The 14,217-nt window shown below is 46.8% G+C and overlaps 1 protein-coding gene across 3 annotated transcripts in view; it reads left to right on the top strand.

The window, feature by feature from the left end:
• Positions 1-8,437, top strand: part of Bcorl1 (BCL6 corepressor like 1) — an 80,670-nt gene extending 72,233 nt beyond the window's left edge. For all 3 annotated transcript variants that reach the window (XM_070039741.1, XM_070039742.1, XM_070039743.1), the window contains 3 exons: positions 174-251; positions 1,254-1,404; positions 6,178-8,437. In XM_070039741.1, the coding sequence (XP_069895842.1) occupies positions 174-251; positions 1,254-1,404; positions 6,178-6,460 (512 nt within the window). In that variant the 3' untranslated portion in view covers positions 6,461-8,437. The remainder of the gene's footprint in view (positions 1-173; positions 252-1,253; positions 1,405-6,177) is intronic.
• The last annotated feature ends 5,780 nt before the right edge of the window (positions 8,438-14,217 follow it).

Below are 14,217 nucleotides of genomic sequence, written 5' to 3'. Positions count from 1 at the left end.
CAATTTCTGGACTGGGAGCAGGAAGTAGCTCTCTTTCTGGTCACTTCTGGCTCCTTGTGCTGTCTTTCCTTCTTCCTTCCATTCATTCCCTCAGCCCCATATGCACTGACATTCCATCACATTCCCTCTTCAGCCTATCTGCTTAGGGTTACCACCTTCTCTTCTTTTTTCAGATCACCTGTCGGATCTTCAGGGCCGAGCCGAGGGCGATCCTGGTGTGTCCTGGGATTTTTACAGCAGTTCTGTGCTGGGTAAGCTCTAAGTGTGAAGAATCCCATTCAGGGATTGGGGGCTGGGGGCTGGTTTGGGTCTCATTAATTCTTCTCAAAGGTATCTGTAACCCTGCAGAAGTCGCCATCCCTCTTTGTCAGTAGTTTACAGTCTCTTTCATACTGAGCCCTAACCTTCCCTGAGATTCAGACCTCACTCGCCTGAATCAGGAGGAGATCACACACTGATGAGGATAAAGTCATCCTTCCCTATCCCTCTACAACTCCTCATCTTGGGTACTTCATAAACTCTCTCTCCTAAGATCTTTTTCCTGTCTCTTGCTTACTGTTAATCCCTCCAGAAGCCCCTATGAGCACTTAAGAAGAACTCACCTCCTTGTGTAACAGCTTTAATTAATTCTCTCCCTCCCTTGCCCCCATGTGGTACACCTTGTTTCTGAGATTGCTAGTCCTCGGGCCCAAGCTTTCTCTCTCGGGAGAGTCAGCGTACCTTTTTTCTGTGGTAGTTGTCCAACGGGTCAAAGGCCAAAGATTAAAGGACCTAAGCATCCCTAATCTGAGTTAGAAACTCAACAGGCCACTCCCAAGTACAGGCCTGAGGAAGTAAACCACCTGAGTCTCTGGAATTCAGGACGTGGCAGTGAGGCACCTTTAGAAATCTGTAGCCAGATAAGGGTGGGTGTTTTCACCTTGCCCTTGACTACTGATCAGGTTTCTGTCTCCTGCAGCTGAACGGGTTATCCTTTGCATTGCCAGGCTTTTTCTCATTGGAGGGTAAGGTAATATAATGAATCTCTGGCCATAAACTATTTTTCATTGTAGGACTAAAACTTTCTTGTGTCCTCTCAAAGATGTGAGCCACTGGGGTCAACCAGTCTTGACCTCACCTTGAGACCTGTGACCTGCTCATTTTTCTCTTAAGCAGCTCCCTAAAAAAGTTCCATTATGTAGTTTTAGAGCATTTCTTTTCCCTTAATTTGTGCCTGTATCTATGTCCTAATCCCGTGTGTACCTACCTTCCAGAGAAAAAAGATGGGTTTACCTGTGACCTCCTGAATAATCCTCCTGGGAGCTCTGAGCAAGGAGAAGAGGTGGAAGAGGATGACTTCATGTTTGAACTTTCAGACAAACCTCTTCTCCCTTGTTACAATCTTCAAGTGTCAGTGTCCCGAGGGTAAGTGTGTGTGAGGTCTACAGGGAACACGTACCGGGATCCTAGCAACTACTGGCCAGCCTCCCAGGCATGGTGAAGCTCTCCAGGAGAGGGCCCAAGTAAATGAGTGCTAGAGCATAGGAAAGATAGCACATGACAAAGCTAGCTTGATCTTGTAGCAGATGGAGCGGAACTTACCACTCAAACTAGAGGTACATAGACCTCTAGATCTGTACTGTATCTCCCCATTGTATGCATTTCCTAAGCCCCAAATCTAGTTTTACCCTCTGCAAGTTTTGCTTACTGTTAAGTGTGTATAAGAGATAATCTGGGAGATATTTCAACGGTTGAACTATTAGAATCTCTGGAACATTTTTGTGGTTTCTGGAAAGAGCCAGACAGAATATTTGCAATTGAGATTCTGGGAAAAAACCAGGACATATGGTTGCCATAGCTGTAGAGCCACTAGGGTCCTTAAGCAATTCACAACCCCATTTCTCATAGCCTTAATGTTGGCCAGGTGATCAGCACTCTAGCTCAGATGACTGTGCAGATGATAATGGGGTTCACCCATTTTCGGAGAACAGAGTATCCTTGACACTTAGTCTTCAACTGAGTCCAACTTACTCTTTTTTTATGACTCAAAGAAGTTTGATAGCCTGTGGGGCCGTAGATTTTGTTGCATTTCCCTTTGTATCAGCTTGGGAAAGTGCTGAGTAGGAGAATGAAAAGTCAGGGTCATTTGTCCTTTTCTTCTTAGCCTCCATCATTAGGTAGTTTCTAAATAGCATTACAAACAAGGTCAAGGATAATTTTTCCTTGGTATCAATTTTTAAAATATAGATCCTATTTTGAAAAACAGCAAATGAAGCTGGACACCAGTGGTGGCTCACACCTGTAATCCTAGCTACTCAGGAGCTAAGATCTGAGAATCACGGTTCAAAGCCAACCTAGGCAGGAAAAGTCTGTGAGCCCTATCTCCAATTAATCACCAAAAAGCCAGAAGTGGAACTGTGGCTCAAGTGGTAAAATGGTAGCCTTGGATAAAATAGCTCAAGAGACAGCACCCAGACCCTGAATTCAGGCCCTAGGAGTAGCGCGCGCGCACACACACACACACACACACACACACACACACACACACACACACACACACACACACACTTAAAAAAAAAACAACCAAAACAGCAAATTAGCATGTTTACACAATATGGGGAACTGAGTGAGTGATGGACCGGGTTGCATCAGGTGAGCCCCTCTGCATGACACTCATCTCTAGACCCCAGTTTCTTTGCATCCCTTCCCCCACAGCCTGATAAGAATTTTTAAAAGCCTATATGATGACACCAGTGGGGCTCAAGTTTCAGGGAGTTTTGGTCCTTATTCTTCTGGGCAGAAGCTGATCCCTGAGGGTGGGATCAGGCCTCTAGGATATAGTATTGCACAGTTAATTAATTCCTCCAAAGTATTCAGTACCTCCTACTCTGAAACAAGATCTTGGGCCACAGGCAGTAAAAGGACCAGGTTGTCTGCTTCAGGTGCAGACAAGATCATGGGCGACCAAGCATATTACCAGCTAAGAACTGGGTACTGTCAGGACTGGCTTCCTCATGTGGCATCCTCCAGCACTTGTTCTGAAACTACCCTTTTCCACAACTGCAGCACAATGTGAATGTTTGGGGGTCTTTAAGAAGTAGTGAGTGGTGCATACCTGTAATCCATGCTCTATGGAGGCTGAGAGTTGGAGGCCAGCCTGAGCTACATAGTGAGACCCTGCTCTGAAAAAGAAAAACTATAGGGAGTAATGACTCTGAGATCCTATGGGTTTCAGAAGCACTTTCTCAATCATCAAAACAAGACTAGATTCTAGGTACCAACAGATATATTCTGAAGAGTTTGCCCCATTTTTAAAAAGTGGTGGTACAAGGGTATGGTGCCTGTTGTCCCTTTCTCTTAATAAAAACACTCCACTCCTAATGTGTGACTTGACAGTTGGCCATTTTGTTGAAGAAATATTGAATTTACAACAAAGGGATTGTGGGTCAGGGTCTGGCTAGACATGCTATCATTATGTTTAGCCAATACCATTTTTTGTTTGTTTTTGTAGTTGTTGTTTGTTTGTTTGTTTTTCCAGTTATGGCACTTGAACTCTGCGCCTGGGCTCTGTCCCTCAGCTCTTCAGCTCAAAGCTAGCGCTCTACCACTTGAGCCACAGCACCACTTCCAGATTTCTGGTGGTTAATTAGAGATGAGAGTCTCACTGACTTTCCTGCCTGGGTTGGCTTTGAACTGCCATCCTCAGATCTCAGCCTCCTGAGTAGCTAGGATTATAGGTGTGAGCCACTGGCGCCCAGCTCCAATATCATTTTTGTTTTGTTATTTTTTTTTCTTTTTTGCATGTTGCTGGGAGTTGAACCAAAGGCCTCAAACTAGGCAAGCTACCTCCTGAGCCTATGTAGAGGGTTTTTTGTTTTGTTTTGGTGCTGGTATTTGGGTTTAAACTCAAAACCTTGCATCTTGCTTGACTTTGTCATTTAAGGTGGGTGCTCTAGCACCTGAGACATACTTCAGTTGTTTTTTTTATTTTAGTTTATTGTTACTATAAAAGTGATGTACAGAGATGTTACAATTACATAAGCCAGGTAATGAGTACTGTATATTTCTTTTTGGACAATGTCACCCCTTTCCTTGCTCTCTCCCAGTTTTTCCCTCCCATCCCCACCCACAAGTTGTATAGTTCATTTGAAGCATAATATCCAGTAAGTACCACTGCTGCATTTGTTCACCCTTAGTCCCTCCATTTCTGTACCTCCCCTTACCGAGTTCTATTTTTTAAATGATTTTTGTTGTTGTGGTTGTTGGTCACGGGTCTTGAACTCTTGCTCAAGACTAGCTCTCTAATCACTTTGAGCCACAATGCCACTTCCAATTTTCTGGTGGTTCATTGGAGATAAGATTCTCACGGACTTTTCTGTCCTGGCTGACTTTGAACCATAATCCTCAGATCTCAGCCACCTAGTAGCTAGGATTACAGGCATGATGACTAGGATGCCTGGCTTAAATGATTTTTTTAAATTGGCACACATTAGTTGTACATGGGGAAGGGATTACAGCTTAGGATAAAGAGGTCAAACAGGGTTATTTGGGGAAGATCTTACTTAATATTGTGCTAAGGAATTAGAGTTGGGTATGGTGGTGTATGCCTATAATTTTAGTACTTGAGAAGCTGAGGCAGAAAGATCAGAGTTCTAGTATGGCCTAGGCTACATAGTGATACCTTTTCAAGAAAATAAAAGAGGGGCTGGGAAGGTGGCTCAGTGGTAGAGCACTTGCCTTGCATGCATGAGGCCCTTGGTTCTATTCCTCAGCACCACATAAGAAAAAAGCTGGAAGTGGTGCTGTGGCTCAAGTGGTAGAGCACTAGCCTTGAGCTGAAGAGCTGAGGGACAGCGCCCAGGCCCAGAGTTCAGGCCCCACGACCAGATTCAAAAAAAAAAAAAAAGAGTGCAGGGATAGCGCCCAAGCCCAGAGTTCAAGCCCCATAACTGACAAAAAAAAAGGAAAAAGAAAAGAAAAGAAAAGAAAAGAATCTGGAGTTACTTCCTAGAGGTACTAGAGATCCATTGAAAACTGTTCAGTGGGGGACTAAAGGGTCAGATTTTCTTGTTAGAACACTACTTGTAACTGAGGATCCTACAAGGATGAGTTGGGTGCAGAAGGGTGACTGTTGGCAAAGGGAAGCCAGTTGGGGTCTGACAGTGTCTTCTAGGCCAGAAGTGGCCACAGCTGGAACTGACACAGTAGAATGGCAGGAGAGAGAGAGAGAGAGAGAGAGAGAGAGAGAGAGAGAGAGAGAGAGAGAGAGAGAGAGAGAGAGCCCTGTAAACCACTAACACGAGGGTGCAGTGTTTCTTCCTGTTTAGTCAGTGTGTTTGGCCAGTACCCCACCCAGCTGTCCCCAGGCTGCCGCCCAGTCGGGTGTGCTCTACAAGGGCAGACTGGCTGTAATGTGAGCCCTGAGCCTGCAGAAACAACGGTGCTAATACATTCCAGAGCCAAGGAGAAATGCCTTTTGGATTACCCACAGTTTAGGCCTTTCTCCATGGCTCTCCCTCTGCTGGGGAAAATCTAGGAGAACAAGGAGGCAGGGGGAAGCAGGAGTGAGAACAGGAAAGGGAAACTAGATGGGGTTTGTAGGGGTTGGGAGCTGAGGAGAAGATAAGTCCTAAGGACACAGGGATACAGGTTAAGCCATGGTACAATTTGCTAAGGGTTTCAGTCCTGGAATGGCAATTTCTTACCCGCTTCTTGTTGTTGTTGTTTTAATAGAAGAACTGGTAAGTGCCCACTGATGTTCAGCTACAAGCTGGGCCAGGCATTGTAGGGTACAAGAGAAAACACTTGCCTCAAGAGTTTGTGGTTTTAGGGGGCAGTGAGTCTCAGTAAAAGAAAAAGCCAGCTTCTAGTGCACCCCAGTTTCTGCTCCCCAGCCCCACCTCCCATCCTTGCTTCCTTAACTTCTTTTCTTTTTTTCATTCTTTTTTTTTTTCTTTTTGCTGATCCTGGGACTTGAACTCAGGGCCTGGGTGCTGTCACTGAGCAGTTTGTAGTCAAGGCTAGTGTTCTACCACTTGAGCCACAGCTCCATTTCTGGCTTTTTAATGATTCACGGGACATAGAGTCTCACAGCATTTCCTGCCCAGACTGGCTTCAAACCACGATCCTCAGATTTTAGCCTCTTGAGCATCCAGAATTACAGGTATGCTTTCCTAATTTCTGTACTTGCCTTTTCAGGCCCTGCAACTGGTTCCTCTTCACCGATGTCCTGAAGAGGCTGAAGCTTTCTTCCAGGATCTTTCAGGCCCGGTTCCCGCACTTGGAAATCACCACCCTGCCCAAAGCTGAGTTCCACAGGCAGGTGGCCTCCAGTCAGCTGCTGACCCCTACCGAGAGGCCCGGAGGCCTGGAGGACAGGTCTCCCCCAGGCTCCTCTGAGACTGTGGAGCTGGTGCGCTATGAGCCTGAGCTGCTGCGGCTCTTAGGGTCTGAGGTGGAATTCCAGTCTTGGAACAGTTGACGGGGAAACAGCTTCCCCCCCTGTTCTTCTTTCTCCTCCTGGGTTCACCCTTCCCTCACCTCCCATGTCTTCCTCCACCGAGCACCAGACTGCAGAATGAGGCAATAATACGGACCAACAAGAAGCCGCCTTATCAATGCCAGCATTAGTGACTGGATTTTTTTTGTTTGGTTTGGTTTGTTTTTTTTTGTTGTTGTTACAGTTAGTTCTCATCTCCCTGTCATCATCATTGTTGTTGTGGTTGGTGATGGAAGTGGAAAGTTGAACTCCACATCTGAAGACAAGAGATCCAGGGATGGTGACAGGTGGCTCCAGGACCCCTTGGACTGGTCCCTCTGCTTATGACCAAGACCAATGGTGGGCCTGGTGGCCACAGCTTGTCCTGAAGAGAAATAAGAAAAGCCCAAATCTCTAAGCGCCCTCCCTCCATCCCCCTGTGCTCTTCTGTCTTCCATAGTATTTATTTTATTAGTATTTAATTTGTATTGTTTCATTGGTTTCTGATAAGTCTGTATCACTGTGACAATTTGAGACAACTTGTTGTATTGAGGGACTTTCTTTACCTCCTTTCTTTCTTCCTGGATAAGCTTTGGGCTGCTCCCTTCCTCTGACAGTTATTTCCACTCTTGGTTTCCCACCATTGGGGAAGGGTAGAGGACATTAGTGTGAGTAAACAAGCTGGCTGCTGCTGACACAGAGCTGGGGGGGCTGGGGGTAAATCCTGAGGCTTTGGTGCTCCCCCTCCCCTGCCAGGTTTTCTTCTTCCTCCCCTTTGCAACAGCCCTGCCATCTTGAGATTAGTGTTACTAGTGAGAGGAGAATTGTGGGGTGAGGGGTTCCTGAATTACTCTAAGAAAAAGAGAGTTTTGAGACTAGGACTCGGGGGATGAAGGTGCCTCCCTTGCTTTCTTCCCTGCACCCCTCAGAGTGCACAATGTGGGTTTATTCTTGCATCTTTTGCCTTGCAGCACCCTAACCCTGATGTCCCATCCTCTACACACTGAGCCTCTCCCCTCCCAGCCCTCATCCCCATCTTTACCCCCTTCCCAGACTCACAGCACCTCTTTTTTCTCCCTCCTTTCTCTCTGCCCCCCCCCATTCTCCTCTGAAATCTGTAGAGGGCTCAAAGATTGACTGTCAGATGTGTGATCGGGCACCACCCGTTTCCGAGGTGATGAGGGCAGGACACCAGTCTCCAGCCTGAGCGCCATTGCTGGGGTCCTAGGACTAAGAGTGTGCCCTCCAGGCCTCCCTGTGGATCTCTAGGCCTCCAATGTTGGATCTGCTCTGCAACAGAGGAAGGGAGGGAGGAGGAGGATGTCCCTGCTCCCTCTGTGCTATTGTCTTTCCCACTCTTGTTCTTATTTTTCTACCGATTGCTATTTTTCCGAACAATCCTTGTAGAGAGTGTGTACCATCCAAAGGCAAGAGGGCCTCACTGTGGCTGGCTCTGGTTGGAGATGGTACATTTTTATTGTACAGGTGCTAAACAACAACAACAAAAGAAGAAAATGGAAAAAAAAGACAAAAAAAAAGGAAAAAAAAAGCCAGTTTGAGGATGGGACAATCTGTTCTCTGGAAGTTCCTGACCTATTCAGGAGCATTGATGGTTATTTTCTTTGTATTGTGTTCTTTGTTCCTGGGGGAATTTTTGGGCCCCCTTCTGTAGGACAACTCCCCAGCCCCATCATCCTGCCCAGTTGATTTTGAACAATTGTTCTCCCTTTCTAACAAAAACAAATTATATATATGCATATGTATGAGTATATATATGTGTATATATAAAGTTGAGGGGTTTTGGATTTCAATTTTTTAGTTTTGTTGGGGTTCATGATATTGTGTGGTTTATTTTATGTTTTATGTTTGCCTTTACTTTTTTGCATTTGGGTGTGTATTCTGGCTGCCCTTTTATGTTTCATTAAGCAACTGGCTGTGGAGTCAAAAAAATACTTGCATACTGAATAACCTGTGTCAGGGCCTTTGTCTCTGGTCTCTCTTCTTGCTTATCTTCTTCATGGCTTTTTGAGCCTTAAGAAAGATGGGCATCTGCGTTCGGCAAACAAGGGACTCTCATTCCTGCTTGTTAGTTATGGTCCCTAAGGGTGCAGTGGGTGAAGGCATAGTAGTGTGACTCATAAACATTTGGGTCACTGGGTCATGATGTGGAAAGACAAGGAAAGGCAGAGACAAATCCCAAGGGCTTGGTGGGTGGGGAAAATTGAATGTATGACTTACGTTGCTTTGCTGTGAAGGTATGTACCCAGAGAATTCCTTGTTTGTTATAGTAGTAGCAGGACTAGGGGAGGTGCCCTTTGTGGTAACAGTGAGGAAACATCCCAAAGAAATCATCTGCCTGCCCTGGACTACCTACCCGGCTATGCTGTGGGATCCCAGCCCTCCCCTCACCCTGGCCATTGTGCCAATGCTTTCCCTGCCCACCTGCCCAGTGCTGGCCTTTCACAGTTTAGTCCTTCAGGACCCAGCCACTCTGAAGACAGGACATTCAGCCTAGATTTTATAGATTTTCCTCCCACTTCACAAAGTGGGAGGAAAGTGGTAATTCTCATTACAGGCTCCAGAATGTGTTCCTTACTTGCCGAGGAAAAGGGGATATTGAAAGTCTGGGGCTGAAGCATACCTCCCTTCCTCTTCCTGTCTTTTTTGAGACTGAATCTTGCTGTGAAATTCAGGCTGATCTAGTTTGAGAACTCTTGGTCCTTCTGCTTGAGCCTCCAAGTGCTGAGATTATAGGTGTGCACCTCCATGCCTGGCCTAATTTTGGCTTATATCTAGGAGGTCTGTTTGGCTGGCTGACAGGAGTCCAGCCATCCCAGGAGTGAACTGTGACCTGGTCTCCTTGCTCCAGCCTCAGAAGCTTCCTTCAACTTGCATCATTCTCTCCAGATTATAAGGATATCATGCATTTGAACCCCAACATTATTTGTATTTATTTGCCTTCTCTTTCACACTTTCTGATCCCAAGGTAATCACAAGCCACACCATAGTAGTTCTGACCTTTGTTGGTCCTATGTGGAACATACATGTAAGAAATTAGACATGCTGGGTGCTGGTGGCTCACGCCTGTAATCCTAGCTACTCAGGAGGCTGAGATCTGAGGGTTGAGGTTCAAAGCCAGCCCAGGCAGGAAAGGCCCTGAGATTCATCTCCAATAAACCACTCAAAAAAAAAAAAAAAGGAAATAGCACTGTGGCTCAAGTGGTAGAGTACTAGCTTTGAGCTGAAGAGCTGAGGGACATGGCCCAGACCCAGAGTTCAAGCCTACAACTGACAAATAAAAAAGACATGCCAGATCACAAAAGGCCACGTGGTAAAATGTAAGGATTCACCCAGGCCCAGAATGCCATGAGAGCTCAAAGAGCTTGGAGAAGGGCATCTGGGTGGCTGGGGAGAAAGAATGGGAGAGATAATGCCTAATGAATAATTAAGCATAAAACTAGGTCTTAAGAGTTGACAGGGAATGCTTAAACTGGGGACAAGTTTAAACAAGCTGAGCCAAGGCTTGAAGACCAAAAAAGGAGGAGAGTAGAAAGCAGAACCAAATAGAAGTTTCTTGTTTTCATGCTTCCGGGTTCCTTTACCTTCATCTTACCTAATGACCTGCCTTTCTGCTGGAATGGAAGGATTGAGGAGGTAAGAACTGATCCTAGATCTACATTCCTGCCTGTAGCCTCTGATTAGTGACCTATTGATGGTGTTCCAATGTTTCCAGTGTGGTGCCAGAAAGACCCAGCACCACCACTGTGTTACCCCACCATGGATGAGTACTTTATCTTTTAGAGCTTTATTGCTCCTTGCCAGTTTAGCAACCTGTTGATAGGTGACAATCATACTGAGGATGAAATAAGGCTGTTTAGGTGTTCTTATTTCCTCTGTGGTCACTCATCCATCTACAGTTAAGGACGATCTTCACAGTAGAGTGCAGGTCTGCAAGAGCTCCTGCTCATGTCGCTAGTCCTGGAGTGGGGATCGTGTCGGGATGTATGATGTGTGGTAGATGAGAGGTGGATTGAGCAGTAAATTGGCAACTGGGAAGTGAACATTTGCGGGGGCTTGGGCGTGTGTTTTGGGAAGAATGGGAAGGGTGGACATGTCTGCCCAAAAGTATTCTCCATTTGCTAAAGAGAGACCTGAAGTCCTTGAGCCTACTGGCTTGAGCATCTGAGTTTCCACAGTGCGCAAGGTTAACCACTGCAGTGTCCAGCCGCCGCGAGCTGCGAGCTGTGAGCAATGCCTCCTGGGCCCTGCGCAGCCCTTCCTGGCACGTGCTGCTGACAAGTGCATATCACCGTGCCTCCGGTTTCAAACAGGAAAACAGCAGCGCTAAAGGCAGGCCCGAATGAAGAGTGGTCCAGACTCGGGGCCAGCTAGCCCCTAGTCTGAGACAAGTTTCTTCTGGGCTGCTGGTGGGCTCCGGACAGAGCTGAAGGCCTGGCCTGCAACGTGCTCACCTGCTGGTCTCAGAAGGCGGGAGAGGGGGTGGGGGCGGGGGGGAGGATCCAAGGGGCGGAGTGAAAGCACGACTGGCCAATGGGGAAAAGGCGTTTCCGTGGATTGCTAAATTCTCCCCCCGGAAAGCAAAGAGGGGCGACGGACAAGGGGAAAGTTCTAAGCTTTGGAGCAATAGGGGGCTGGCCGGAGTGGGAGAAACGTCCAGGGTCCGTGACAGAAGAGGCACGCCCGGGGCGGGGGAGAGGGTGGGGAGCGGTAGGCCCCTCCCTAGGAGTTTCGCCCGGGTTCCGCCTAGGTGCCTGTCCGCCATTGCTGGCTCGAGAGCGTCACCTGCTGGACATTGACCACATCCAGCATGTCAAAAGCCCAAACTGGAAGGAATGATTCTCATCCCAGGCCCTACCACTTGGGAGCTAAAGGCAACTTCCTTCTTTCCGAATATACGTGAGGGAATCAGGTTTGCGACCATGAGAATAACTTCTTGTCCCATGCAGCCCACAAGCGTTGACATTCCCACTTCAGTAGCACTCAGACATGAGGAAATACTAGTGAGGCAGTTCCTAGAAGGAAGCAATGGCAAAAGGAAGGAATTCAAGAGTAGCCAGTGGCCTCTGGTGGTAGCAGAGCATAACTAGAAGCAATCCTGGGCTCCTTGAGAACCCTGTGGCCCAGGGGTAGCTGCATAGTTTTATATGAAGAGTCCAAAAGCTGTGTAAGCTCCCCAGTACTGATTGGCCTTCTCCCTCTCCTCGTGCCTGCCCTTACATAGAGAATAAGTCCCCATAATTGGAATCAGGACTCATTCTTCCTTTCAATAAATATTTATTGAGCACCTACTGTGTGTCAGGCACTGTGCCAGGCAGGGATGCATCAGTGATTAACACACACTTCCTGTCCTTGAGGAGCTCACAGTCCATTGCAGGAGAAACATACAGAAAGACAGTTAAGGAACTACAATGTGCTGCATGCTGACATAGGAGATAAATACAAAGTGCTGCGGGAGCCCAGAGGAGAGAGTAACATATCGGCTGCTAGGAGAGATTTATGCTTCACTCTGATTTAAACCATTGCAAAAGCAAATATGTTGTTGCTATGTGTGCCTGGTAAAAGCAAACCTGTCTCTTAATGTTCTCCCACCCTCTCCCATAACTATTTCAGCACAGGTGACTTTATCGGGTTACCTAGTTTAATAACTGTGAGTAGGAACTGGTCAGGGAAGTTCATCTAGAAGCAGAGGATGTTCAAAGCATTAACAAATCTTGGGTGCTAAAATGGAGGTTGAGGTGGGGGGGGGTTGCCATGAGGACACTGAACGAAGGGAGGACAGGCCTTGGACAGTGGAACACCTAGGTAATTGTGTCTGTGCAAAGAGGAAGTCAGAGATCACCTACCTCAATGTTTGGTTCCCATCTCCCACCACCTCGATCAGAGCCACTCATGGGTTCTCCTCTGATTGGCAGTGTGACCTACTCAGTGGGAATAGTCCCCACTGTCCCTCAGAAAGCAGCACACTGATTAGAGACTAAATGAGCACCGGCTACTGAATGTATAAGTAACCTTGTAATACTGATAAACATGTCACAGGCCTTTCATGTCCATAAAGTGGCAATTGCAATGAGTTTAAAGAGCTCAAGTTGGTTGCTGGTGGCTCACGCCTGTAATCCTAGCTACTCAGGAGGCTGATTTCTGAGGATCATGGTTTGAAGCCAGCCTCATCAGGAAAAGTCCATGAGACTTGTCTCCAATTTACCACCAGAAAACCAAAAATGGCGCTGTGACTCAAAGTAGTAGAGCACTAGCCTTAAGTGAAAAAAGCTCAGGGACAGAGCCTAGGCCCGGAGTTCAAGCCCTATGACTGACAAAAAAAAAAAAAAAAACTGAAGGAGAGGCTTGTGTGGGAGGCAGCTTGCATGAACTCAGTCTGGAAACACAGATACAACTTTTCATTGGTATTAGGAGGATACAAACAGCATTTGAGTTGAGTAGAACCCAGTAAAGGAAAACGTATAGGTGGGAACTTTTCAATAGAGGCATATTCAAAGGCCAGCAAATCCATCTGTTTGGAGCAGTACACTGTGTGGTATAGACCACAGAATGAGTGGGCTGGGGGGGGCAACAGCTATTATCCAGTGGGGAAGGGCCAAGGATTTGGTGTCTTGTGTGACGATGAGGACTGATTCCTGGAATTGCTACCTTGAGCCATCCTTCCTGCAGAACTGCTGCAGAACCTCATGATTGAGCAACTAAAGGGCTATTGCTTGGCCTCTAGACGGGATTGGAGGATGTGTTCGACACTCTTTTCCTGTAGGCCAACAGGAATTGCTGAAGGCTTTTTAGCAGCTGCTCTGACAAAGGGAAGGTAATGGGACAGATCACACTGATGTGTCCACGAAGGTGAGAGCTCTGGATACAATGAGTTAGCTAGGTAGGAGCTTTTGTGCATATGGATCACGGACCACATTTTAAAGGCATTGGAACCTCACTGGACTTCAGAGGATGGGGGAGAGGGTCAGGGTTAAGTGAAGGTAGTCACTAGTAGCTCTGAAATTTGAAGCTTACAAAATCAGGGAAATGGTGCCATTATTAACAGAAAGAGGCAAGTCTTGATGATCTGCTTATCTTTTTGTGAGTGTGGAATTTTAAACATCCGTGAAGACTGACCGATTTTAGGGACAAATGTCCAGTGAATTGTTACATGAGCCAGGGGCTTAGAAGTAAAGCAGGCTCTGGATTTAAAATTCATCTCAAAGAGCTGGGCCATGAGAACAACAAGATGCTTGAGGTACCACTGCATTGAAAAGGGAGCTAAGGAGCCCACACAGGAACAAAGAGGATGATGGGAGAGGTGCTTAGCTAGTGTGGGCTCACAGGGGCCAAGGACTGTGGAAAAGACTTAGATTTCCCCATGATAGTATTCATGGCCTATGGAATGATGAATTTCTGTGGAGTAGTGGGGGGCAGGGCCATCTCTTGCCCATTCTGTGTCTTTATGTACATTTTTTTATGACGGTCCTGGGGCCTGAACTCTGGGCCTGGGCACTGTCCCTCAGCTCTTCAGCTCAAGGCGAGCACTCTACCACTTGAGCCACAGCGCCACTTCCGGTTTTCTGGCAGTTTATTGGAGATAAGAGTTTCACGGACGTTCCTGCTGGGCTGGCTTTGAACCGCGATCCTCAGATCTCAGCCTCCTGAGTAGCTAGGATTATAGGCTTATGCACATTTTTTTTTAATGATGACCCAAAAGTCATCTTGATGACTCAAGATACTTGTTTGAAACCATCAGGAAA

The sequence above is a fragment of the Dipodomys merriami genome, unplaced genomic scaffold (genome assembly GCF_024711535.1).
Source record: "Dipodomys merriami isolate MVZ:Mamm:240054 unplaced genomic scaffold, mDipMer1.0.p SCAF_3, whole genome shotgun sequence".
NCBI lineage: Eukaryota > Metazoa > Chordata > Mammalia > Rodentia > Heteromyidae > Dipodomys > Dipodomys merriami.
Note: the sequence above shows the minus strand (reverse complement) of the source record. Positions and strands in the feature narration are given on the sequence as shown.